The sequence below is a fragment of the Corvus kubaryi genome, unplaced genomic scaffold (genome assembly GCF_017639235.1).
Source record: "Corvus kubaryi isolate FWS band 111438036 unplaced genomic scaffold, C.kubaryi_AGA036_p1.0 37387, whole genome shotgun sequence".
NCBI lineage: Eukaryota > Metazoa > Chordata > Aves > Passeriformes > Corvidae > Corvus > Corvus kubaryi.
In genome coordinates, this window is record NW_024581129.1 from 4,919,498 (window position 1) to 4,946,429 (window position 26,932).

The 26,932-nt window shown below is 40.0% G+C and overlaps 1 protein-coding gene across 1 annotated transcript; it reads right to left on the bottom strand.

Moving 5' to 3' along the window:
- Positions 1-806: 806 nt before the first annotated feature.
- On the bottom strand, positions 807-26,926 carry IQCE (IQ motif containing E). The gene is made up of 22 exons (XM_042036957.1): positions 26,776-26,926; positions 24,988-25,035; positions 24,334-24,376; positions 23,273-23,413; positions 22,849-22,980; positions 21,811-21,881; positions 21,142-21,255; positions 20,480-20,530; positions 19,901-19,971; positions 19,605-19,677; positions 19,197-19,246; positions 16,464-16,621; positions 15,908-15,963; positions 15,393-15,601; positions 14,590-14,694; positions 13,750-13,852; positions 11,388-11,483; positions 11,135-11,158; positions 10,130-10,225; positions 9,026-9,156; positions 8,232-8,347; positions 807-4,024 (listed from the first exon to the last, which is right to left on the bottom strand). The coding sequence occupies exons 1-22, from the start codon at positions 26,815-26,817 to the stop codon at positions 3,909-3,911; spliced, it is 2,046 nt and encodes a 681-aa protein (XP_041892891.1). The 5' UTR covers positions 26,818-26,926; the 3' UTR covers positions 807-3,908.
- Positions 26,927-26,932: the final 6 nt, after the last annotated feature.

A 26,932-nucleotide genomic window follows, 5' to 3' on the forward strand; every position in this document is an offset into this window, starting at 1 on the left:
ACTTCAGCTGAAGACAAATTATGGTTTAATACAACTAAGTGTAAATGTTTAATTGCTTTCAACTGAATTCAAGACTAGTCTGCTCCAAGAAATCATACCAAATTTTTCCATTCATGCCTCCTGGATTACCTCTAAGATTTAAAACTGAAGTTTTTCCTAAGAAATCCAGAGAATATGCCAGTAGAGCAGAGAGGAAAGAATAAAAAAAATGAAATTTAATTAATATAATCATCAAACACAGATTGTTTCATCTTGTACTCTCATAGCTGTTGTAGTCCTACACAAAGGACTCTGCTTGACAGGAGGATGACTGCAGGATTCCCATGTTTTCACAGCAGTTAACAGGGTCTTCTATTTCCATAAACAAGCATAAGGTTTTTTTAGGGAGTTCTTAAAGGCTTTTTCAGTGGACCTAGAAAAGAATTCTGATGTCCCAGTTCCTTCCAGAGCTTCACAAGCAGCAACAGTAACCGAGGTGGGGGGATACACTGTCAGTAAACTGGACAGTTGAACCCTGTAGTCTCCCGCTCTCCCTCAGCTGCTGCCAGACAGTTTTTTAAAGCAAAAACCCATCACCTCTTTCAGTTCCACCAGGCTTTGGTCAGGAACATTGCTCATTCCTGATGGGACAACCTTGAACCTGTACTAGAAGAAATTTCATACCCCACATGTTTCAGAGTTATCTTGTTACTGTCCACGCAGGAAGGGGTAAAAGGTCAGCCCAGGTGTAAAGAGAATACAGGAGCATGCAGCAGAAGCCAGAGAGGCAATGAAAATATAGCAGCAGCAGCACAAACACATCAACATTCAGTTATAAACTTTATTCCAAAATTCAACAATTCAAAGAAAATACATTGCAATTGTTTTTGCTTTTCAGACATCCCAAAATAAATTACATAAAATACTTGCACAATTCTAAATATTAAAAAGATCATAAAAATGGTGCTCTCATGTTCCAAGATTAATCCTTTTCCATTTTGACTACATTAGAAGTTGCCTGTGCAGGGATTATTTTCATAGCTATGCAGGAAACAATACAGTTTTCAGGTCTTGATGCCTCAGTAAAGATTTACAGGCAAAGGCACTTAAGGGCAAAAAGAGATCAAGAGAGATAATGTCCCATTAAAGTCAGATCTCTGTACTCACACACAATTTCTAACTAAACACTGCTGTAAACTGCAGAAGGTTTTAAGTCAGAAACATTATTCCTTATCAACAGAATGGAAAGTGTGCTTTTAGATTACATAGGGTACAGGGGAGTTTAATTTTAATTCAAGACCTTGACACTCCCATAAGGTTTCCAGGGCTTTCTACAGAGGCATTTGTCAGAAACAGTGTGTTGGTATTGGGCCTATCTTGGCAGGTTTGAGCCATGCTGATTTTTACTGTCCTCAGCTCCCTGTTGAGGAAAAATGCCATTTATTCAAAAATTAACTTTTTCTTCCTTCTTTATGCCACACTTCTTCCCAGATTTCTGGGTGCTGGCGTTCAGATAGATAACCACAGAACAAAACCTAGCATCAAGCACTACTCCCTTCAACACATTCCATCACAGTGTGCAACACAACAACATGTAGGGCTAACACTGTGGAGGTTTCTCTTCCTACTGTACCACACCAAACTTCTGATGTGTAGTGAGCACATAATTATCTTCCAAAGTAAAGATATGGGTTTGAAGCCCAGCTCAAGGTTAGTATCAGATAGCTAGGATAGCAACCCCAAATTTAGAAAGTTTAGACACATTTTCATTTACCCCAGGAAACACTTGCTCCTTTCCACCCTGATTTCTGCCTGTGTCTGGGTCATCCCAAGGTACTATCTCCCCTTCATCCCAGAATTTGTCTACTGACAGTGCTACTGCTGGTCACATGCTCAGGTCAAACACTGTATCAAGCTCTGTATCAACTTCCTAATACTGTCATATTGCTCATTACAGCACAGTAAAGTAAAAGAATGTTTTCTCTATTGTATTTGCTGCCCCAGTATTTCCCTATAGGATGACAGCTAGGCAGTATTTGGTAGCAGTCTTGGTCCTGACACATTACACACTCTCCCCTTAATGTGCCAGACCTCATCTCTGGTTACCCTCTGGAGAGATCCATGACAGAGTCACAGTTACAGACCTGAAATATTATACACAACAACACAGTCCAGCACTGCTTTTGCACTTAGTAAAATGACCTTTCTTCTTAACATGACTTCCAGAAAAAGAGGGAAACAGATCTCAGCTTCTACCAAAAGGATTCTAGCCCTTTTATTTTATGTATATTTTTTATCCTTCCTGCAGATGACAGTCATGTGACCAAAGCACCAGCAGGAAAAATTTACCCATTGGGAGTGCAAATGACATTCTTCAGACTGCTTTGGGTATGGAGAGCTCCCAAAACTGCCTTTGGAAATAGCACAGGCAGCGTTTCCACCGATGGGATTAAATGAAATCAGCTGCATTGTGCTGCAGCCATCCAGTTTCCTCTTTGGCTGCAAGTACTGGCACAAACTATGATAAGCCTCAGATAGTGTTTCATTGAAATCACAGAACTGAGACAGCCCTGACTTATTGGTATTCTGAGAAACTGTGGTGACTGATTTTTAATTTAGAAAAGAAAAGGAGATAAAAATCTTAAATATAAGAGTGTGCTTTCTGTTTACAGGAGACTTTATTACTCTTTGATGACAAAGAAACCATTAGTGTTTCCAGAAAACCTTCACTGTGTGCTTGTAAAATTAAATTCCCCTTTCAATAAGTATCATGATTTATCTGGTTCACCTTAAAACAACCCCACACATTTCAATGTCTTTGAAGGATGTTGGTACAACAGTAGGAACTATCCAGTCAAAAAGTACAGTCTGCAGAGAAGATCAGGAAAGACCCCTGTGACTATATCCTCCACAGCCCATCAGGTCTTTGGTCTTTCCATGGATAATGATATTGTGAGTGCTTTTTCTGGATGCAGTCCTAATTTCTGTATAATCCAACCTACCACTTCTGCTCCCAAACCAAACTGCATGGATTAGGTATGAGCAATGTAGTCAGGTGAACGTTCCAGACAGTTCTATCTTCTAAGTCAAGTGTTTTCACATATTAAGAGCTGGCCCTGAAAAACACATGTAACTGTGTTTTGTAGGGTGATTTTTCAAGCAGAAAAAGCGCTCACAAGGGTATCCCTTCACAGCACACTCCTGCCCTGACAAATCCAAAAAGCTGATTATGTCATCAGACATTTCAGCACAAAACAGTACTACACATATCATCATACACACATGTGGAAAAGGTCAATAAATAAGAAATCCCAGCTGATACAGTAGGCCTAGAATAGCCCTATGACAAAGAAATGGCTTTCTAAAAGCCTTTACAAGGTCTGCACAGACTGTAAATGTTCAGTATAAAAATAAACAAAAAAGATATTAAAATATGATACAGTAAAAATTTTAAATTGTGAAGCACAGGTAACAAATACCAGTAGAATCCCTTTGCATACACGGGCTAAAAACTGGAGTTATGTCATTGGCCACTTTCTGATTAAACAAATTATTTTAGTTGACCTGAAACAAAACTTCGTTTGACATGAAATAGCTTAAGGCTTTATTGCTTTCATTTGAATTTGACAACTGAATTTATAATCCACATTGTGAAACAAAACATTATTAAAGTGTTTTGGTTATGTTTTTAAATCCAAACTCTCTGTACCAGGAGGGTAAGGTTAACAGTCAGCCAGTGGCTTTTAGCCATAAAGTCTGCAGAGATAACCTACCAAAGAATTACTCATTTATGGCTGAAATCACGTCAACTGTCATTAAAAAGGGGCTGATATTCCCCCCTTTTCCATCTTTGATATGCTTGATCTTGGTACAAATAGTTTTGTTTGCGAATCAAATAATTCAAGACCACCAGACCCTGCTACCAAACCTTAGAAGTGGGTGTAGCTTTTCTTCACCTGCAGCAAGGGAGGGACAATGACAACGTCATCGGAGTCATCGGAGTGAGCCTCATCCAGGGCCACGGAGGGAGCAGAGGAGGACCTGCCTGAAATGATTACAGCAAACAAGGTCATTAACAAACAACACTGACCAAAACAAGCCCTTGTGGCAAGTGTGGCATTTTCTGAGCCATTAAGTTTCCAAGCTTACCTGGAGTTATCCAGTTATGGATGACTCTGATCTATCTTTTTCTGCATGGAGCTATTTCTGTTCCTCTTTAATGAACCAGAGTGCACAGCAAGGGTTGAGCTGACACACTGACCATGCATGAGCTGTCTTATTGCCTTTAAATCTTTGCAAGGGGTTACACACACCAAGTAAAGCCATTTGATACCAAAACCAAGGCAGGTCACAACCAAATATTTATTGAATGGCCAGAAAAGGAAAAATTGACCAAAGCTTTAACTAAGCAGAAAGGTCACAATGAGAACTTGACTCAGGTATAGATGGAACAAAGGAAAATAGATACAAAGACAGAAGCTCTCAGTCACTGTCTTTAACCCTTATACATGTAAAATACTCCAAATATTGTTCACACGCTGTTCTACTGTAATGACAATAAAAATAGTGACCACACCATTGGGGTCTTTCCCTTTATTTTTAATTTTGCTTCTTTGCCATTTTTCTGGATGTGTTTCTAGGCATCTCATCTACTCCAAAGTTTGAATAAGTGTTCAGGGTGTGAACAGATATTCCTGATGATTCCAGTGAACACTGGACAATCAGAGAGGTAAAATGAATATGCAGAAAGTCCCTGACACATGAAGAGCAAAACCAGCAGCTTATAACCCCTGTGCAAGAGATGTAGGAACTAAATCATGACTGCTATTAATACCTTCTAGCACAATATCCTCCCCTCAGCTATTAATACCTTCTAGCACAATATTCTCCCTCAGCTCCACTTATTTTTCATTTTCAAACAGAAATTCTCTGAAAACACTCTCCCAGAGAAGAAAACAAATCAAGAGAATCAGTGGTAGAATGAAGAAACAGGCACGAAGCCATAGTCTGAGGTTCTGACCTGAACTGGGGGGCACACAGAGAATATTCCCCAGGGAGAACAGACCTGCCATGGGTCTTGCAGCGAAATAAGAGATTCCTGACACAGGAAAAAGATCTCCTGGTATGGAAGAGCAGGCATAACACAGAAACTGGAATGTGGAATAAAGAAAGGGGACCACAAGTGGCCCGGGAATAGGAAAAGAGTGACAGACAGAGCCTGTGAATGGCAAGGGGGATGCAGGGAGGCCATTACATTGGCCTCAGCCTACAAAAGCAAGGAAACACATCATTTTCTAGTTAAGTGAAATTCTTCTCTGCACCAGTCAACACATAATGTCAGAGCTTTTCAGGGAGATTTATGAGACAGTAGTACTGGTGATACGGAGGAGCAAAAGGAACTGCCAAAACCAGGCTTGATAACCAGAAGAAGCAACTCCAAGAATAAACATGTATTATACATGAAACAGCTTAGTATTATCCAAATGACTCCTGATTATATCCTGCTCTTGACATATGAGATTTTCTTGTCCTCATTTTCAGTTTGGTATCAGCTTTATCTTTGTGCTTGTGAAGGGTAAGCCCTGGTAAGAGTTAAGAGTTATATGTAAATTCACTATGATTCCAAAAAAGCCTGAAATGAAGTTAACAGTTGCAGCCAGAGTGATCAGTAATATGCAAAGTAAAACACTGCCCTTAATCAAGATTGCTGTGCATGTACAGAACATATTCTTCCTTCCTGTCACTCCCCTGACAGAACAAAACACGAAGTTTCACAGACTGAATTGTTAGTATCTGTTTCATTTCATGGGAAATAGCAGAAATGGCTTTATAAAATCTTCAGGTTCTGAAAGCAAGCAAAGCAGCACTGAATAATACACTTTTTTTTTTTTAATTAATTTTTTCGTTTTCCTAGAAAATACAGAGACATCTAACCTGATGCAAACAGTGAATTACAAGTCTGCAATGCCAGACCAGGATTATATACACTTATTCTAGCAGAGGTGTAAGGTATTTTAAAACACATTTTCATCTTCCCCATTGTTCTTAAAATAATGCCAAAAGGGTAGTGAATTGAAATGATTTATTGCAATATAGACATTGACTGAAAGCTTAAAATCATTTTAAGACCCAGAGGTCATGAAATGCAAGTTTGGACTTGGGACAAATGAAGAAAGAACTTGTTCAACAGCTGCATGATTTAAAGCTAGAAGAATTTGATTGCTTTTAAATTACTCAGCTACTCAACAAGCTCCTTGTCTCATGTCCTTTCCAAGCTGCAAGATGACCACTGAAATCCCAATTTACCATCAAACCCCCATTTTGCCAGCGGATTTCTGTATCAGTCAATGAGCTTGGAATGCCAGGGGTGGACTTTTAGTTAACTTTAGTTTAAGCTACATAAATCCACATGGCAAACAACGAAACAGATCACTGAGGGGTTGCATTTACACCAGAATGCTCTCCTTCCTCTGGGAGGTTTTTCCCAATTCATCTTTTGGGAGAGTTTGGTTAAACACTCCAGTGCACCAGGACCTAACACTTGAGAGAGCTCAGTGCCACACAGTCTCTTGGGCAGCTGTGCAGTTCCAGAAGCACATCCCCAGTGTGCCCCTCCACAATCCACCTGGATACATTCTGTCCCCATCCCAGAGTTTGAAAACACCTCCCACATTCATAAAATCAGTGGCAAACAAAACCTGCTCTGCTCCCAATCGCTCCTTTTTGATATTCACCAGTAAAGGCCTGCAAGGAAGAAAGTTTGAAGTATGGTTTTCTCTCTCTTCCAGTATAAACTATTCCAGAACTTCTTCACTCATCAACTTGTCATCATAATGTGCAATAAAACTTAGCTTAGGAGACTTCATAGCTAGACAGTGACTGTGCTCTGCTGGTATTCATATGACTGTACTAGTCCAGTACAGCCTAGCTTCACCTTACACTCCTCTTTGGCTCTTAGAAGGACTAAGCATATTTATGGGATTCTTTCTCTTTGAGTAGAATTTCACAACTGTTTTGCTCTGGCTTTAGAGTGAGCATGCCAATAGTCACTACTCCAGTAGAGCTCAGGCAAAACAGGGTGCTGCAGCACTTTTTTTTTCTGGATACTATCACCAAACATAATTAAAGTCACTCAAAACTCAAACATCTTCAGAAGCAAGTACTACCTACTCCTTTCACAAAGTAGAACGTGCCTCCGAACATGGAAATACGGAACACAGTGAAGTTTCTTAAACACATTTTCTTCCACTGAAGTGTTACCTCTGTTTTCACAACTCCTGCAAATCTGGCTTATTCCCCACCTATCTTAGAGAAACAGCCTCACTGCTTACAGCATTCTCTGTCTCTGAGCAAGTCTGCAGGGACTGGCAGCTTTTCACTGACAAAAAAACCAAGTCAGTGTTTCTCAGGTCACACTCAAAGTTGCTCCTTTTTTCCCCAGGTGGTCCATAAAAGCCTAAAATATCCCACTCTGGACAGAACCAGCCTTTTTCAATTTAACTCCTTTGAAGCTGCATGTCTAAGGCCATCTTATCTGCAGCATTGTTTTGCCTTTCTTACTCGGTACTTCTAACATCCTCCTTAAAAGCCTCTTTGGCTTTAACTCCATCTTCTCACAAACAGCAATAAAGAACTCAAGAAGAAAACCAAATGGCACAAGAGCCATAAAAGAGACAGATTTTCTCAGTTTGTATTACAGTAGTACTTACTGGCAAGGTTATCCAGGACTTCATTTTTCCCCTTACTGCAGCAACTGAAGACTGCTGAAAAAAACGTGACTAAATGCACATGGCTGCCTAGGATGGCTCTTTCTAGCAGATGTCTGTCTGTCTTCTGCAGAAACTAAGTCAGGGTTGTGGAAATGCTCTCAGCTTGTCTATGGCTAAGGGCCCAAAATGTGATGGGAAGTACCCTACTCCAGCTACAGGGCTGAAAAGGAAGCAGAGAGGCAATACAGGGGAACACCATGTTCCCTCAATAATTACCACTCACACCAGAGAGACCTTCCAAACCACAGCTGGGACAAACAGACAAAGCACTGTGAAGAAGCTGGTGCTGAGACTGTCAGAGCTTTTAATTTTTATGTAGGGAACTGCACGTGCCAGTAGAAGCAACATGTCACCAAATAAAGCCACACATGGAGAACAAGGATGCACTTGCACATGTGTGTGCACATGCAGATGTTCTTTACAAAACTGTGCATGCACCCACTCAAAACACCCAGACTTTTGAACACAGGGGAGGGACATTACCAGGAAGAGGAGAAGTGAGGACTGAAGGTCTCTGGAGTGCTGCTGAGACTGGTTTCTTCTCTGTGACGTAAACTGCAGAATCTGCTTTCCCACTGGGGGCACTGGGCACAGAGGGCCTGCAAAGAGACACACACATTCATAACATGAGGCACAGAACAGCGTTCACAGAGTGTGCTGAGGAGTTTCTTGCATTGCTGCCTTATCACCTGCAGAAGTGACCCCAGACACTAAAGTGAGGTGACAGCCACCTAACTCTCCTGTAACCATGGCAGCCAACATTAAAAACTTTCAGTAGACCCTGGAGAGAAAGGAAGTATTTTTCAAGACAGAGTCACCATAAACCCAAGCAGCAATCAAATCACTGCACTCTGCCTGAGCTAAGTCACTTGATGGCACTGTAGCTTTTCCCTCTTCTTCCTCCACATAACCCTTCACCTGCACATGTCAGGGCTTCAGATTCACACATTAAGCAAATGTATCAGCAATCCGTGTGATAGCAACAGTAACCTTTCTGTTCCACAAAGTAATTATTTTACTTTACTTTCACTCACTGCTATGGAACAGAACATGCAGCCGGAGAGAGGAAGACTCCTGCTGCCACAAAGCTCCTTTTAGTTGCACATCTTTTGAATCTTCTCAGGAACAAGCTCTCCCTTGTCTTTTTCGTAACAATGGCCTTGTTCTCCTTCTCTGTCAAGGAACCCACACTAAAATTCTATTAAAAAAACACTCCTCTCCTGTAATAAAAATGATTTTGCTACTGCATGTTGCAGAAGTATCTACTCCTCACTTACCTCTCCTGAAGCAGTCCTGTACGTGCTAAGTGAGCCCTGAAAATGGACTGGATGAACGTCACAATCTCATCTCTCTCCTTGCAATCAGAAGAAAAGCTCAAGGATTCTGATGTGGAAGACAGGCAGGAATTCTGCAAAGCAATCAGATTAAAGAAAACTGACCATTTACAGATTGCACAGAAGCTTGATAGAACCTTTCACAATCTCACTCTTGACTATGTAACTGGCAGTAGAACAAACATCCCCATCTTTTGGTCTGCAGTTTTTAAGGTTCTGTAAGACTAAATCAGCAGGAAATGCAAATCTGATCATCACATAAGCTTTGAAGCATCAGCATTCAATTAATGAAACAGCAGACACCTGCAAGGAAAGTTCATTTATTTTCCAGGAAGGAAACCTTTTGAAGATTAAGTTGGTAAGAGAACCTTCATAATGGATTTATCTTCTGCTTGTATCAAGCCAAGTATTCAGTCCTCCTACATTGGGCCAGCTTACCAGAATCAAAGAGCATGTAAAGTGCAATCAGATGGACAATCTGGATGGAGAATTACAAATTAACTATAGCCTGCTAAAAGTCCAAAGGATATTTATATACCTGGCAAATGATTTACAGAAACTGAATGTTTTACTGGTAAGGAAATTTTTTCATATTCTGAACTAAATAAACTGGACATGAGAGAGGATGCCAAGTCTTGGACTGAGCATGCCACACCAAGAGCCCTTTACTTTTCAACCCAATAAAAGATGCTTTCCAGATTCTTACTTCTGAAGTTCAGTGAAAAAAGTTTATCTATTACTAGTGATGCAGTAGTGAACACTCGAGAGCAGGTAGTTTTCAACAGCACTCCAAATTAACCAGTTAAAGGGTGTGTTATCTGATGGGAAAACCAGGGAAAAACAAAAGGCTACAAGGCTACAAGGCTGAGAAGTCACAGCTTTGCTTCTAAGAAAGTAAGAAGGGAAGCCAGGGAATGAGCTCAGTATCTTTCTAGAGTTACAGTGGTGTTGCCAACCAGCACATTGAAACAATCACCAGGTGAAGTCCTTTACACTGCAAGATGAACACAGAGTGATGCTGGGATACCCATCTGCCCCCACAATTACCTTGGTGCGAGACTCTGCATCAGGCACGCTGTTATCCAGCAGCGCTTTCTGTCGAGCTAAATGTCCTCTGAAGGCTGCCTGGAGCAGAACAACTGCCTGGCATGGAGAGAAGTAGCCATTAGCTCCTCTGAAAGGTAACCCACAGACATTCCACCTTCAGGGTCAGCTCTGGGGTTTAAATTCCATCTGGGAGACATTCAGGGCTGATCCTATCAAATGCAGTGAAGTTCTAGCTGCCAACACCAGTCCATATTGCACCAACACAGCACCATGCTCCCATTCCCACATTAGATTCTGGCTACCCAGAGGGCTCTGAGATGCTCTGCTACAATCAGAAACCAAGCCAAGCCTGGCAGACCTTGTGGTGATTACACTGAATGTAAGGCCTTTCACTCCCCTCAGAGATTTTACTGGGTTATAATCAACAAAAAGCATTTAGAACAGCATGTTTGTGTCACGTGGTTAGATTTAGTTCTAATTTCTGAAAGTGGGATTTTAAATGTTCCGGAAGAAACAAGGGTAAGATGCTACACCATGCTATTTGAAAAAAACCCAGTTTAATCAAAATCTTTCTGCAAAAGATTTATCAAGAGGTGAATTTGTGTGACAAACTTGTCAATGTCTTCATAATTCTCACAGACATTTCTCCTTAGCAAAAGTTTTCAAATCCTACTTCAAGTCTTTCTGAAGATTCATCTAAATGAAAATTAAATCATGATTAGAATTATCTCATTCAGAAAAACTTTCCTGTCTGTTGGTATCAGATTTTGTTCAAAATTTTCAGAAGATTTCATCTTGCAGAAGGTACCAAGTATGGAAAATTGGAAACCAAAAGGCAAACACTGACAAAACATATGAAACAAAATCAGGATGTCAGAAGGAAGATTACTGCCAGTGTGAAGAACAAATATTATCTTGGTAAAACATCTTTGAAGTTATTTGTTTGCACTTTGATACAAATTAAATCTGTTGTACTGTTTTGTTGGGTGTCATAAACACACTCACCTCATCCAGAGCAATTTCTTCTTTCTGAAATGAAAAATGCCCATGTTAATGCCACAAATATATAAAAGTTTTAGCTATTAAAGATTTTCCAAATTTTCCCAATAATTAAAAGACACAGAAACATCTGTCCCAATCCTTGCCAAACTCAAGGAAATAAAATCTTTTAATCTTTCAAGATGTGTGGATAGATGCTAAAACAACAGTCAGATTCAGAGGGGGATGTCCTTGCTGTTCCCTGATAGGAGAATCTCACCTTGTTTTTGTACATCTTCCAGCATGTCTGGATGATTTTGGCTGCTTGTTCTTGCCTGTGATTTTCTTTGCCTGGAACTGTGCAGACTGGTGGAGCCTGCAAAGGAGTTAGTACAGTAAAAGTTAACTCTGAATTAGTACAGTAAAGACACGGAGCTGTGAGGGAGCAGATTACAATGAGTCAGGAAAATCAGCACCAGAGCTCATCCTGCCTGTAGGGCAGAAGGAAGTTCAAGAGGAAACTCTGAGTTCTGAACCCTGCTCGTATTCAAACTCATCATGGAGATGACTCTTAGAGTGAAACACATCCCTGCCCTGCTTTCAGCCCTCAGCAGGGCATGAGAATGGAACAGCTTCCATTTGCACACTCTATTATTTTTCTATGCATTGCTAAGGCACTGCTAACCCACTGCTTTGTTGCTCAGAAATGATTTTTATGTTACCAACAGACTGAGAACAAACATCAGGTGACCTCATTTTGCAGTTTTTCTCCAGGAAAGACAAGTATCAATTAACCAGGGAGGTCTCTAATTCCTCATCCTGGCAACTGTGGCCCCATAATCATCTCTTTATGCTTACTGAGAGCTGGCCATTGTATGACACCAAGCTTGTGTAAGTTGGCATAAATCTACTCTTCTATCTTAATGAAATTAATTAGAGGAAAAAGAAAGAAACCAAGAACAAAACAAGATTTTGTTCCAGTAATTTCTCCCGAGGTGTGGTTGCATATTCCACCTCTCACCATTTGATCCTTTTGATCCCTAATTATCCCACTCTAATTGTCATACCTCACTTGCCAAACAAAAGTTAACTGCAAGTTTAAAAGACTAATTTAATTTGTTGGTGTAAAATTTTAACTAGAGGAACAAGAGATTTTATAGACTCCGAAAAAAACCTCTTGATTCTGTGAAAAGGATTTATTTATAACCTAAAACCACCGAGCTACAGGCTTAAGTTTAGCAAATGGATCATGTCATATTAAAAATGACAACCTACTATTAAAATGAAAAATTGGTAGGAACTTAGTGATAATTACAAATAATGGGAACATTTCAATAAATGGATGGTTACTGGCCAAGAATATATATAGTCTGCAGAGGGAAAAAGGAGCTGTTTGTTGGCTGTTTTTAAAGACTCCAGTTATTTGGTATTCAAAACATCCTCCAGCATCCATGAGCCTGTAACACACAGAAAAGAATCTACAGAATGGCACAGTATATCAGAAACCAGAACCCTCTTAAGGCACTGGACATTTTTATTAGTATTTTTTACTATGTGTATTTCAGGGTCTATTTATTTTTAAGTGCAAATCAAAATCCCCAGTAATAATTTCCAAGTAGTATTTAGTGAAATGAGATGAACATGGCCAGAGTGCCTCTGAAAGCAGCTCTGTCAGTGCCCATCCATCTCTACTGGCCAAGTACCACACTTGGAAGGGGGACAGAAGATTGCAAAGATATCAGGTTTGGACATATTTCACAAAACCCTCAACAGATTACAGAGCCACATTTAAGACTGTCCAGGATTAACAGATGCACAAATATATTTATTAGGTATCAGAAAAACCAGAAAGAAGAGGTTATGAATACCTCAACTCCAGGAAAACTACACTTGAAAGTGAAGTTCACTTACTTATTTCATTGTATTGACATCTTCCTTAATTCCTGACTTAAATATTATGTTCCATCAGCAGCAGAATTAAAACCCCCTCAATTTCCATGATGATTAGTCTTCTACATCCTGTAAATCTTCCCATGAAAAAGCACCTCACTGCCATGCTAACAGAAAAGCAAGTGAGTATTTTCTGACTGGACAGCACTTGTGCCCTAAGTGACCACCTGGCCAGCAGAAAAAAACACTGAAAAGGGATTTTTATCTTTTGCCAGTCTGCCAGTGAGCACATTTACCTGTATCTCCATCCTTTATCTAACTGTCAACTCCTACAAGACCTCCCTCCCTCTACAAAATTGGACTGAAATTAGGCACTGGCCTCAGATGCTATAAGAAGATAAAAGCAACCACAAATTTAAATTTTTTTTTAAGTATTGGGAAAAGCCCCAAACACTTAAGAGTTTAAGTCTTTGCAACATTACACTGAACAAGAAAAAAAGCAACAGCAAGGCAGAGAATTATTAAGAGAGAACAGCTTCAAAAAACTCCCCAAGTTGCAGTGGTTATTACTGAGAAAACTTATTTTCAACAAATATTGGGAGTTAACCATCATTATCTCTATGACAAGGTTTAATGTTTCTCTCCAAAAACAAAACTAGCAGCTCTTTAGACTACCAGCTCCATTTGAAATCTGTATCAGGCAGATACAGGAAAAAGAGAAAAGAAAAAAACAAACAAAAATATGGCTGTACCTTATTAAGCTCTTCCACTGTATCTTCTGCCATTTTTCTTTTCTCTTCCTCCAATTTTAACTCCAGTTTCCCTACTTTCTGTGTCAGGTTCTGGATTTCCTCACTAGGGTTGGAAAAGCAAATATATTTATAGTTTACAGAAATTTTCTGTTGACCCTGCTTTGAAAATACTGAACCTATTTCATAACACTTGGTTGCTTTGGGTTTGTTTTTTAAGGGCAAAGAGGGAAACTGCTCAGGATGATACCTGTTCTCACAGTAAGAGACACATCAATTCTCAATCTGTGATAGCCTTATGTTAAAATTAAGAAGTCTCAAGGTCACCGTGGTAGCCTTGATACTATTAATAATGTATTTTGATCTGCTACAGTTTCATAGTTGTCAGTCGAAGTCCTTTCTCACAAAACAATATTGAAATCACTTTTTTTCTGCTTCCCTTGCACAGGATTGTCACTCACAGTTATACAGAATACAGGGAGTAACTGGAATGACACAGAGGCAATGGTCTAGAAACACAGGCTAAGGTAAAGAGAGTACAACTTTTTCCTAGAGAAAAAATGTCTGAGCCCAACACAAAAGCTTTTTCCACTTACCTATGGATTTTTATTATAATTTAAATCTTATTTTTGCTATACTACTTAGTCTTCCTCTAAAAGCACTCTATAGAATTCTTCCCCTAGTAACTTACTCCATCCCTCCAAAACACTTCTGCTTAAAAGAATCCCCAGCTTCTTGCAGTTCAGAGGAACTCCTATAGATTCTGAGCCACTTCAAAAGAGAGTTATACTTTAAGAGATTTTTTTTTGTTCTGAAAGGATCTATTAATACAAAATATTTTACCTTAAAGTCTGCTCTTCTGTACTCTTTTCTTCCATCTTATTCTGCCACTTCTGCAGCTCCAGCTCCACTTCAGCCTTAGCCTGCAGTAACTGCTTGGTATCTACTCTACAAAGGTACAAAAAAAAATCTAAGTGAGACTTAAGACATTCATACTTCCACAAAGCAGATCTTTTTTCTTTAAATTTCTAAATAAATTTGGTTTTCTCGAATTTGTAAAGTAACTAAATGTTTAATTTTTCCTTTTAAACAAAACAAAGTGCATGTCCATGCTCACAGTGCTCAGATTAACCTGCCCCAAGGCCCTGACACACCAAACCAATCCAGGCAATACAAACTGCAAATCAATCACTTATGGGAGAACAGAAGCCACAGCATATCTTTGGGCAGAGGGCAGGTTTAAATGGAGAAAGTGGGAGATCAGGACAAAGTATGTTGAAAAAAAACCCAAACCACACACAAATTTTTACAGCACAATATGAGCAAGAAGTGCTGCATAAACATATAACCCTTCAAAGGGTTTTCAGTATGGTTGGCTGAAAAATAAGCCTTGAAAAATGTGCTAGAAGCAAGCAGAAATTCTCATTTTCCATCCTCTGGCTTTTTTTCTGCAATGTAATTTTACAAAGCAAGTAGGATTAGAAAGAAGCTTTTGAAATAAAAACTGAAGGAATTCTCAAAATTAATTTTTTAGCTGAACATGTGAAGTACTTATTACATCATAATATCATACATCATAACAGGATCAGAAAAAACGAAATAATTCACACCTACAGAAGAACATCCCAGACAAGAGTCTCACTTACTCTTTACTGAGTAGAAGATTCTGAAGTTCCTTCCTATCACTCTTCAGTTTCTTCACCAGCCTTTGGAGGCGACAGCATTCTTTAACCTGGTCTAAATGTCGGGATGCTGGATGATCCAGGTCTACAGAAGGTGAAGATGACACAGCAAGCACTTGTGATGCCTCACTGTCAGCTGATGACACCCTGGTACTCTCCATGGCACACACTTTCTAAGCAGGGTAAATTCACATGGAAAACACAAAAGAAAAGGAAAAATTAAATTTAGCACAAAATTACTTTATTTAGGCCATGATAAAAGATCAAATGGAAGCGAATTCTAAAATGTGCATTATATCTAAGAGGTATGATAAAAGAAAACAGGGAGGGAGGGCTCATGCTACAGGCAGCAGTTTGTGTATGAGGCAGAATGCACAAGGCTGAGACACTGAAGGACAACGTGCCAAGAGCACAAGGCAGTGGTTCTGCATTTTCTGCTCCCAGAAAGGTAAGAAAACCACTGAACTATGTGCACTTACTTTTTCTAGATCCGAAATCCTCCTCACCAGCCTCTGTCTGCTCCACTCGCTGTAATCTAAACACAGTAACAAAGCTTTAAACATGTAACTACATCCATGGGGCAACATTGTTCTTGCTTTTTGAAACTTCTGGCCATATCAAAAGACCATTTAAAGATATCTGAATCCTAGCTTCAAATATCTACCAATGAAAAAATGAGAATGGGCTTAAAATACCTGACTTCTAAACTAATTAGCTCTGAAATCAATATAAGTCATTCACATTCACCAGTTTTCAACCACTGAAAAGCAGTTTTCTGGGTTTTCTGAGTGAAATGTTAAATCCTCTACCAATTCCAGTCTGGAATTCTCAGGGACAACAATAGAGGAAACACAGGTCTGACTGGAGAAATCAGAGAGAGTCCTGAGAGAAAGTTCTCATTCCAACTTTGCCGCTCCTGGATCTTCACCTCTGTAACAACTCCCTTATATCTACTTTGGTGGGGTCAGGCTGTCCCACACCTTTCAGATGTACCCAAATCCCTTGCCCCAAATTCACCAACTTTCCAGCACATACTTTTTGTTTTACTGGGAGGAGGGGAACTGCTCAGCACATGACCCAGATCTTCCTTCAGCTTCCGATTCTCAGCCTGCAATTCCTTGATGTTCCTGGACAGTCTCAGCACAGCAGCATTCAGTGCCTTCAGTCGTTTTTGGGTGTCTCTGCCCTCTGTACTTGGAAAAGGGGTCAAAACCAGAAAGTTAACTTAAAAGCAGAAAACAAAGCAGCAGCATTAAAAAGAGTGGAGCAGTCTCACTATTCAAGTCAGCTGGCTGAGTTGACAGCCTCAGTTCCCCCATAATAACATTTCTCAACATTTTTACTTGGGGAATTACCTATTCTTTTCTGGAAAAGCATGCAAAGACCATCTTGCTCAACACTTTCACAATTGTTTTAATTTGTGTCAAAGAAAAAAGATACTTTCAAACATCAAAAATTCATTTACTACTTTTACTTCCTCCCCCACTCTGTTCTATCCATCTTTGCACAAACAAAGGCACTTGTATGAATGTTATCTATCTTATTTTCTGTTTGCTTTGTTAACCAAACTTACAGTGCTTTACCAGCACTCTGAGAACCTCTGATTTAAAAAACACTTCAGCCAACTGTGAGACTCCTCCAAAAAACTGTCCAGCATAGACAGCCAACCTGCAGGCTCTGAATTGCTTTTGTTCACTAACAAACATTGAGATTGGGGGAGAGAGAGAGGGATAGACAGAGATGGAATAACTCTCGAACAAATCCAACAGCCAAGAGTATTTTCAGATAACTAAGACTGCTGCTCTGCTGTAGAAGAAACTATCCTTGTGTCTATAAACCCCAGAGAGATTTGAAACAGGTTTGAAGAATAAATCTAATATGGAAATGAAAGGCATCAGAAATGGGAAAGCCTGTTAGGTGTTAAAATGACTTTAAATATACTACAGGGATTTTTAAATTTTTTCTAATAAAAGGGGCAAGAAATCTGAGCTTCTAGATGTGCAAAGTTGTAAAGTTTGTTCACAAAACAGATTTTTAGTGAGATGAAATATTTTTCCTTTATTGCTATGAGAAAATTCTTAAAAACTTACAACTGGAAACAAAGGCCTGAAGTAACTGATGGACTTAGGTTTTGCACAAATGCCACCGCCAGTGACAACCACAGAACAGTTTGTGAAGGAATCTTACATCCCATCCAGTGGAATAATCACAAGGTAAAAGGGGAGACAGCCTACAGTTAGTGTCAGAGTGAAAAGCTGAATTTTTAGCTGATCTTTCTAGAAATTAAAATGAAGAAAAAAACCAAACAAAATAAGGCTGTCCAGATGTCACGAATGACTATTCCACAGCTGTCCCAGGCAGGAGGGAAAAAAAAAAAAAAGAGTAAAAACCAAAACAAACCACCAAAACAGGACAGTGACAGAAATGATAGAAATCATAAGCATACCACTCAGGGACATTATTTTAGGCTCATCTAAACCTAAATAAAAAATTTTATTTCAGTTGATTTTGATGGCTTGAAAAGTTAGTTTCTAGCTACAACTGTTTACTAAGCTTCACATACAAATAACCATACTTCAGCATTAACACTGAAAAAGAGGAACCAAATGCCATTCACTTCAGCCAGAACTAATGAAGACAAGCACCATGAAAGAAATACTCTCGAACAACTCTTTCAATGTGCCAGAGTCCTGACCTTCAACATGATTTATTATTTCAGTGCTCAGCCTCTCAAGCAGAGACTGACAGTCACGTAATGGAGAGAGACTGCCCTGACCACCAGTTTTTGAAGCTATGAATAAATGAGGACAAGGAAGAGACCTGATGACTTATTTTCACCTGTAAATAAATCAGGTGTGATGGCTTAGAGCCTTGAGAGGCTGGTCACTGCATGCCTGAGCCAAAGGATTTATTTTTTTAAAAAAGTGACAAAACAAATTGCGGTTTTCAATCCACGAGTGACAGTGAATTAGGGAACAGGAGCAGTACAAATAATGACCCTAAAGAGTTCTCACATGTTTCTATCAATCTAAATAATTACACCCAGTGTTAAGACAGTTGTCTGTACTTAACACTAAGAGGTCAAGTATATTCTGAAGTGGTGTGGTAATGAATTTTACTATCCTACAAGCCACTCTTACCCTCTTCTCAGCTCAAACAACACTCACTTGCAGTGATGCTTTTAATTTGCTCTTAGTGGAGCTTTGCTTCTACCTTTGTGCTTTGACTTTTACTGCCTCTACAAACTGTTCACCCTCACCACCATGCCCACATTTGCACACCAGTGACAAGTACTAGAACGAGCTCCTCTGACAACAGCTTACTAGTCTGCGTCTCTGTACTAAAGGAAAATAATGTTTACTCCAAGAACATTTTCTTTGCAGCACACACTCTAGAGCAAGATGCAGAACTGACTCAAGTATGAAATGCCAAACATCCAGGGAGTTTGTTTCAATTACCAGAGATGCCAGAATAGGTGTGATTATGAGGGAAGATGTAACAGAGATAAATTTTCAGTGCTATCATGTACTTTTTAAATAGCTCTGGTATTTTTCCACATCCACAAAATGATCTATCTACAAGCAAAAAAAATGTGACTAAGACATATTTCAAGGCTGTGAAGCCAACCAAAGCAGTACCAAAAAGCAACTCCAGCAATCTAAATGACAAAAACTGTTCCCATGTAGTAGTTTTCCATCAGTTAAAGTAGGACACGAATGGTGTATCAAACATGCATGCAAACATTTGCCTCAGAAGAATTAAACATACTTTTTCCTCATAGTCTCAGACTTGGCCAGCAGGACTTGGAGGCGATGAACCTGTGAAATACAGATTCCATTAAGGAGCATTAGCAAGGTCAGCTTCTACAGCAACACATTTGCTCATGAGGTGAAAATCAGAACAAGACTCTTTGGGTAGTAGCAGAGCTAATGATGCCACCACCGAAAATCAGGCTACTGTTGTATTTGCTTCCATCTCAACACTACACTTGTGGATGTACAGTAAGGTTCTTTATTTGCCCTTCTTCATTGACACACTCAACTTCCTGAAGAAAAACATTTTTTAGTACATACAGCTGGAGTTATGAAAATATCTATGAAAACCCACCAATGACAGGTGCTGCTAAGGTGTAAGAAACCTGTCCTGCATGCACACTGAAGGAGCTGTCAGACATACCTCTTCATAGTAGGTTTCCATGGCTAACCTCACTTCTTCCAAATTACTGGTCTTCATGTCTGCCTGGAATTCACTGAAAATAGAATAATACAAAAAATAATCCAGTCAGATCAGCAAAGACACTGCAAGACCTGGTGGCTCATAATTTCTGGGTTTATAATTGCCAATACGTTCTCAGGAGCTTATTAAAATGTCTTAAGGAATAGAACACAAATGAAAAATAACATGGATTTCCAGTTCTCTTTATTAGCTCATCCAATACAAGCCTCTATCCCCCTGCCCCCTCAAAGTCATACTTAATAGTGTTGTCTTTCTCCTTGCACTGCTCTTCGAGCTTGACAATCTTCTGCTTTAATCCAGTAACCACCTACAGAAAGAACAAAGAGCTCATGAGTCCTTGAATAATCTGTTTCTTCACAGAAGGTCTATTCCAGTCTGCCCTGTCTATATAAATTGTACCTAATCAGGTACACTTATTTCTACATATTTCAGTACCTAGTAAATCATACACATCTGCTATGCTGTGGAAAAGAGAACACTGATGAAATCAGATGCCTGATTACATAACCAGCTTAAGAATATGTATACACAACCATAAAATAAAAACATTACCCATTACCATGCCAATTTCAAGGCAGCAAACAACAGGGAGAATACTTCCTAAACAGACTCAAGACAATGACAAAGAAAGCACCCCAAAATAATGTTCATTCTACATCTTTGTTACTGACTCCTTACCTGATTACAGAGATAAAGGTTACATGATTCCCTAATTGATTATTCTTTCTGACCTCATTTTATTTCTTTAGCAGTGTTTCACCTTAGCAAGAGGAAAAAGGACAAATGAAAGCAGAAAGTAATGAAGACACTCTCACCCATCCATTATCAGTCTTCTTCTCTGACAAAGCTCGTGCCAGCTCAGAGCCCTGCAACATAACACAGAGAAAGCAAGTGACCAACTCTGCTACTTTATTCTACTGCTGGCTCTTTCCACAGAATTTTCCAACCTACTCAACTCCACAGTCACTTCACATTCCAACAGCTGAAATTCTGAACTCCCTATGCTCACAGCTTTCTACTAGCACATTTCTCCCAAGATGTAGGTCTGCACACAGCAAGTGACAGCCACAGGAAATTCAGTAAGATTCAAGTCTGACTATAACCACAAACGCTTCTTGTCAGGGCCTGACAAGGCTGCTCTTCTGCCTCCTGGCCAGGTTTCAGGACTGCTTGAACCCATCACCCTGCAAGAGGTTAACTCCCTTCTACTCCCAGGCAAAATATTCAGAAAATGGCCCCCTAATGAGACAGCATTTTCATTTTACCTTCAGGAATTACAGGTATCTGTGCTAAATGAACTTATCTGTACTGCATGGCATCATCTTCCTTTGAACTGAGCTGCACTGCTGGTCTGAGATACACAGACCAGAAATCCCATCACACCACCTCTCATATTCCAGCTCACCACTCCTAGGAGTCACCACACTACAAACTCCTACTCTTTTGCCTCACTTTTATCCCCACAAGGAATATCCACCCTGGAAGGATCCAGCAGTTGTTCAATCTGTTTATCCTTTCTATTGTTCTCCTCTTCCAGTCGACGGAGCTTCGTTTTCATTCGATCTCCCTCATTCTTCTGAGCCTGTATTGTCTAAAAGAGGGGAGGAAAATCTTAAGCACATTTCAGAATTAGGAAGACACAGAGTTCTCACATGAAAATACATTTTGATGTCAAAAGCAATCCAATTATGATGGCAAAGATGATATGAAAAAAGAGGAAGAAAATGCCAAACCACAAAATCATCACAGTAGACCAGAGCAGTCACCAGGACAGGACAGCTTAGGGAGGGAGACAGAAGAAAGATAAATGGAAAAGATCTAACAGAAAGATCTAACAGAAATGATCAACCAGAGCCAAGGTATTTGTCTATAGGTAACCCCAGTGTTCAGCAAGCCCAGTCCTCACCTTTCATACACTGCACTAACCTCAACAGAAAGCCTACTCTGACCATATCACACCGTGAGAACAGTGAAATTGTCTTAGACAGACACAAGCTTTAGTTTAGCCTTACATTACAAATGCAAAAAATGTGGTGGATGTCCCAAGTTGTAGAAACTAAAGTATTCTGGATCGTTAAGGCCACGACATGTACAGGTGGATGGAGCAATGCCATGACTTTTTATGTAAGTATCAGAAAAACTGTACCTTTTTCAGTTCTATAATTTCATCATACATATCTTCTTTCTCTTTGTAGTCAGGAGTTCCAGGAATGTAGCCTACAGAAAGGGGTATGTAAAATAAGTAGATCCAAAAGAGGCATTTTTAACCAACCAGAAACTTTACAGTTAAAGAGAAATATCTAGAACAGCACCAGAGTGGAAACTAGGCCTTTTTTCTTTCCTTGAAGAAGAAAAATCAGCAAGGAAATTAATTCTGGAAATGGAGGTGAAATGGAAGTGTTACTGTATGAAACTTCTGCCAGATTTTGTAGCCAATTTTTTTCCTAATTACTTCTCTTCTCTGGTGCTATATTAAAACACCCATCTCAAGAAAGACACAAACTTTACAGAAGACTGCAGTCTTCTCATCCCAATAAATCCATTATTTACAAAAGCTTTCTAAGAATACAGTTTTCTATTTATGCTTACCATGTACAAATGCATCATCTTGTAAAGTTGCCAGAAACTGTGTATTACCAGTAAAAGTATAGGTGTCATTTTAAATGGAAGTGGAATTTTAAAGTTTACAGTTCTCCTTTAAGAAATGCAGAATAAAACTTTTAAAGTTTGCTCTTCTCATAAAAGTCATTTGATTTTAATGTCACAACCACATGATAAAACACTTTCTAGACAAGAAGTAAAAGGAGTCAATTACACAGAATTTCAGGCAAGCAGATGGTTTCTATCAATGGTTCCTAAACTATGTTTTGAAGTCACAATAAATTGTCTACAGCTGTCCCATTGAACCATATTATATTTGCAACCTTTTCAGCTGCAAATGCATGGCAATTTGCAAAAGTTCTGAAAGCTAATAGTGATTCATTGCTCAAAAAAAAAATTGGAAATCCCTGCCTTAACCAATTTAGGAATCTCAAAGAAATCTCATGGATCATATTTTGACACATACATTTTAGTAAACTAAAACGGCTCTTGCTTTACTGGAGCTAAGATCTTAAGCAATATGTGTTTTTAGAGGGGAAAAAAGATCATTCACTTTTATCTACCACACCAGTATAGAGTTTACCATTACTGGAAGAACGAGAATGTTTTGGCTTTTTCATTCCTAGAGCTTCCTTCAAATATTCTGGAGTGCTACTGGAAATGTTAGCTCGCATATGCCCCGTGTCAGCATCTGATTTCAGAGCATGGCTCATTCCTGCCAACAGAAATGGAACAAAAATGTGAAAATCAGGGATAATTGTGAATTAAATTTGTGGAGTTATTCTGAGCAAATGCAACATGGAAAGCTCCAGATGCTGTCAATTATTCCCTCTATAAATTCCAATGCTCAAGATCAGATAATTCCAACCACCCAAATAAATAACAGTGCAATTAATTCCTATGTAGCCTTTAATCAAATACAAATCTATTTTTAATAGTTTATATGTTAAGCTGTCCACAACAATGAATTTTATCCATCAATGCAAACAACATTTCTATACTAATACCTTGTTTCAGAGATCCCAGCCACATCTGCCTTGGGTTTTTAACAGCTGCATTCTCAAAAGAAGCATGGCCCGTTCCCTGCAGAGATCGCCAAGCTGCAGCTTTTTTAGGATACAGTTGTGTGCTCGAGCTGTAGGGAGACTCTACAGCAAAAGAAAATATCTCAGTGTTGCCTTCAAAAGCTCAAGGTCACAAAAATTCTTGTTGTCTTGTTCTCCAAAGTTCTCAGACTCAATTCTATTACTTACAAAAATAGAATTTAACAGCATATTCCATACTGGCTTATATGGAGCAATGGAGCAGTCGCATTAAAAAAACCCAAAAAACTCACTATAAAGAAAAATACAATTCCAAAAAATGAAGAGGCTTAGAAAAATGCATAGTGACAGTCGCATGACTCAACACATGTGGGAATATTTACATGTACAGTTTGGATAGGCATCATTAAGATACCTGCACATCTAAATATTGTTATTAATGACACTTTAAGGTAAAGTCTTCTCTGAAACATTCACTGGAAGCCTAAAAAGGAAGGTAAATGGAAATATATATCAAAAATACATAAACCCCAGAAAAAAAGGACAAAACCAATATTAAAACTGCAGATCTAATAATAATAACGACATTGTACTGTGAAAAAACCCCAACCCAACAAATGAAACAGAGAACTGCTAAATGTACACACAGAGATCTATGACTCAATGGGAGAGAGCTCCAGTAATTCCAGAGTCCCTCTACACAACAAGTATCAGCATTTCTCCAAAAAGACAAGGAGAAAAAGAAATTCAGAGTGGTTGCCATCAGAAGGCATAACATGAGGAAAAAGTAGTTTATGCTGGAGAATCAGGAGTTACAACCAACCCATAAACTTCAATATTTTAGCCTATACAAGCTGGACTTCACAGGTCACTGAACAGATCTCAAATAGGTGTGCTCTGCACACAGCAGTGAGTAATTCTGAAGAGAACAACAAGATGTTGTCTCAAGTAAATCTTCCAGTTCCTGTGTCCCACAAATGTATCTGGTTTTCCAATTGCAGAATAAAAAATTTTGGAACACTTACTTGGTGACTTTGGAGGCTTGTGAAAAATCTTCTTCCTTAATTTCTGAAAGAGAAACAGGTTCTTTTATCTATTGAAAATATTCAACTCTTAAGGTTTCAGTATGTAATCTCAAAATTGGCTCAAATCTCCATTTTCCACGAAAATCTTTTGTTCTAACAAGAAAAAACCTTTTCTATAGAAAAGAAAAATAGTAGCATTAAGCATACGCAGATTTGGGCACAGCAATGGTCACCAGAATTAAGGCGGTGCCAACTTAAGTCTGATTATACAGATAAATTGTCAATTCTTGCTCAGAACACTACAACCTTTCCCATCAATATTAAATATGAGTAGCAGCAAATTCAAGATGATCCCAGAGTAGAGGCTGATCTGTAGAACCTTTTAGCTAAACAAAGGAGTTATTTAATTCCATTAAAACTCTCCAAAAGGATTACTTAAGTTCATAACTTGATAGAACAGCAAAATAAAGCCAAACATCATTTGCAGCCCCAGTGCTGAGAATTGAGAAGCCAGAATTACATCTGGAATTAGAGGAGGTTTGTGAATCAAGCCCCATTCAGTGCCACTGTTCACTCTACTCTCTGAAGGGTCCTTGGTGAGCAGGAGGCACCACACAGATGCAGCAGGAATTTGGGGCATTAATCAAAACTCACCATTTCTGTATCTGACTCGCAGGCTATCACAGATAGGCTGTCATCTCCCTGGGAAACAGAGACAGGACATTTGCTACTGAACATCTGGTAATAACACACATCCAGAAAACCTTTACAATTCAGCAAAGTTGGAGTGCAATAAATTCAAATAGTAAGAACCATTGCATTGCTCAAATGTCAAAGGAGTGAAACAAGCATTTTCAATTACTTAAGATAAAAATAAGCCATTTTTCAAAAACACTGAAGCCACTGAAAGATGGTGAAGTTCTTGCTGCAAAAGCCAGCATCATTCGCTCTAACACAAATGGTTTTGGGATATTGTGAAAGTCACTTCAGAAACAAACCACCACAGAATGGTTTGGGTTGGAAGGGACTTTAAAGATCATCCAGTTTCAACCCCTGTGCCATGAGCAGGGACACTTTGCACTTGAGTCACAGAGACTTGGCACTGCAGTGCACAGCATTACACCAGCTGAACCTTCAGCTGGTTCTGCATTAATTTCTGCACCATTTAAGCTGCAACTCACTCAGCTGTTCCCTTCCTCACTTGCTCACCCTACCCTTGCTGTGCTATGAAATTGTTCAGTTCCTACATTGAAATGGAGAAGTGATTAGGCTGACAGAAAAAACCTCAAACCCAAGGAAGATGACAAGTTTCCCTACTTCTCAAATGCAAACATATCCACAGCTGAAGGATAATTTCCACTTAGCTTTCAAATTATCTGGATGCTGCCATCACAGAAAGACCTTTTCCACTTGCTGCTGAGCCCGTGGCACTCAGCACAAATCTTTAGACAGATGCTGATCTGTGCCTGTAAGAGGCAGGGGAGCGGATGAAGTATTTTTGGAAACCCTGGCTGGCAGAACAGGAGGAAGGTTAAACAGCCTGTCATGCTGGCTGAGAGCAAGCAGGGATGTGTCCTCACACACCAGGCCATACAGTTTTTCATTTCCTGAGGCAATGCTCCTTGCAGCACACTGATTAATTTTGTTATTTTAAGGCCTCTCATTCTAAAATATCTCTCTCCATAACTGCAGCTATCATGTTTGGAATCAGAGAACATGGGGGATGCTCAGCCTTGATAAATGGTAACAACAAAACATTCGCCAGCACACAAACATGCAATAACAGCACCACCACTGTCCTTGCTAACCCTCACAGCCCCTTTGCTCCTGCAAAACTGCCCAAACCAGAGCCACCTACAGCAGGCAACAAAAGAATGTGGGGGCTCCCAAAGGGGCTCAAAACCTCCATCTGGCTGCTGAGGGGGTGGGAATCAAACGCCAATACAGAATCACAGAGTCACAGAATTACTTAGGTTGGAAAAGCCCTCCAAGATCCTTGAGTCCAACCTATGACTGATCTCCACCTTGCCAACCAGACCATGGCACTGAGTGCCACGTCCAGTCTTCCCTTAAACACCTCCAGGGACGGCAAATCCACCGCTTCCCTGGGCAGCCCATTCCAATGTCTAATCACCCTTTCTGTGGAGAAATTCTTCCTAATGTCCAACCTAAACCTTCCTTAGCGCAGCTTGGAAGTCTGCCACCTCTGTGCCGTGCTACGGGTCACTCAGGAAAACACAGGCAGAGCCCAGAGTCCCGCAGGCTGGAGACGGCAGAAGCCATCCCACTCCCTCTCCGAGCCACCGTCTCGCCGGCCTGGCAAGCCCGGGGGTGCTCCAAGGCTTTGCCCCGACCTCGCGGGAAAGTTTCGTGAGCCGAGCCCGGGGCCGAAGCAGGCCTAGACCCGGGGCCCTCTCCTCCTTCCCGCCGCTCACTCCTTACCAGCTCCCCCTCCGCGGCCGCCTCGCCGGCCCCCCGGGCCATAGCGGGAGAGCGGTGGGAAGGCCTCACGGGGCGGCAGGGCCGCGGGGGCCCCCTCGGGCCGCGGCTGCCGGCTCGGGGCTGGGGGCGGCCATGGCCCCCCGGCGGCACTTCCGGG

Excerpts from the sequence above, each read along its gene's own strand:
- IQCE (XM_042036957.1), bottom strand. The coding sequence starts at position 26,817 with ATGGCCCGGGGGGCCGGCGAGGCGGCCGCGGAGGGGGAGCTG. Across the intron at positions 21,256-21,810 it reads AAATTATAGAACTGAAAAAG|ACAATACAGGCTCAGAAGAA; the intron begins GTACAGTTTTTC and ends CCCCTCTTTTAG. Across the intron at positions 4,025-8,231 it reads CCTCACTTCTCCTCTTCCTG|GCAGGTCCTCCTCTGCTCCC; the intron begins GTAATGTCCCTC and ends TAATCATTTCAG.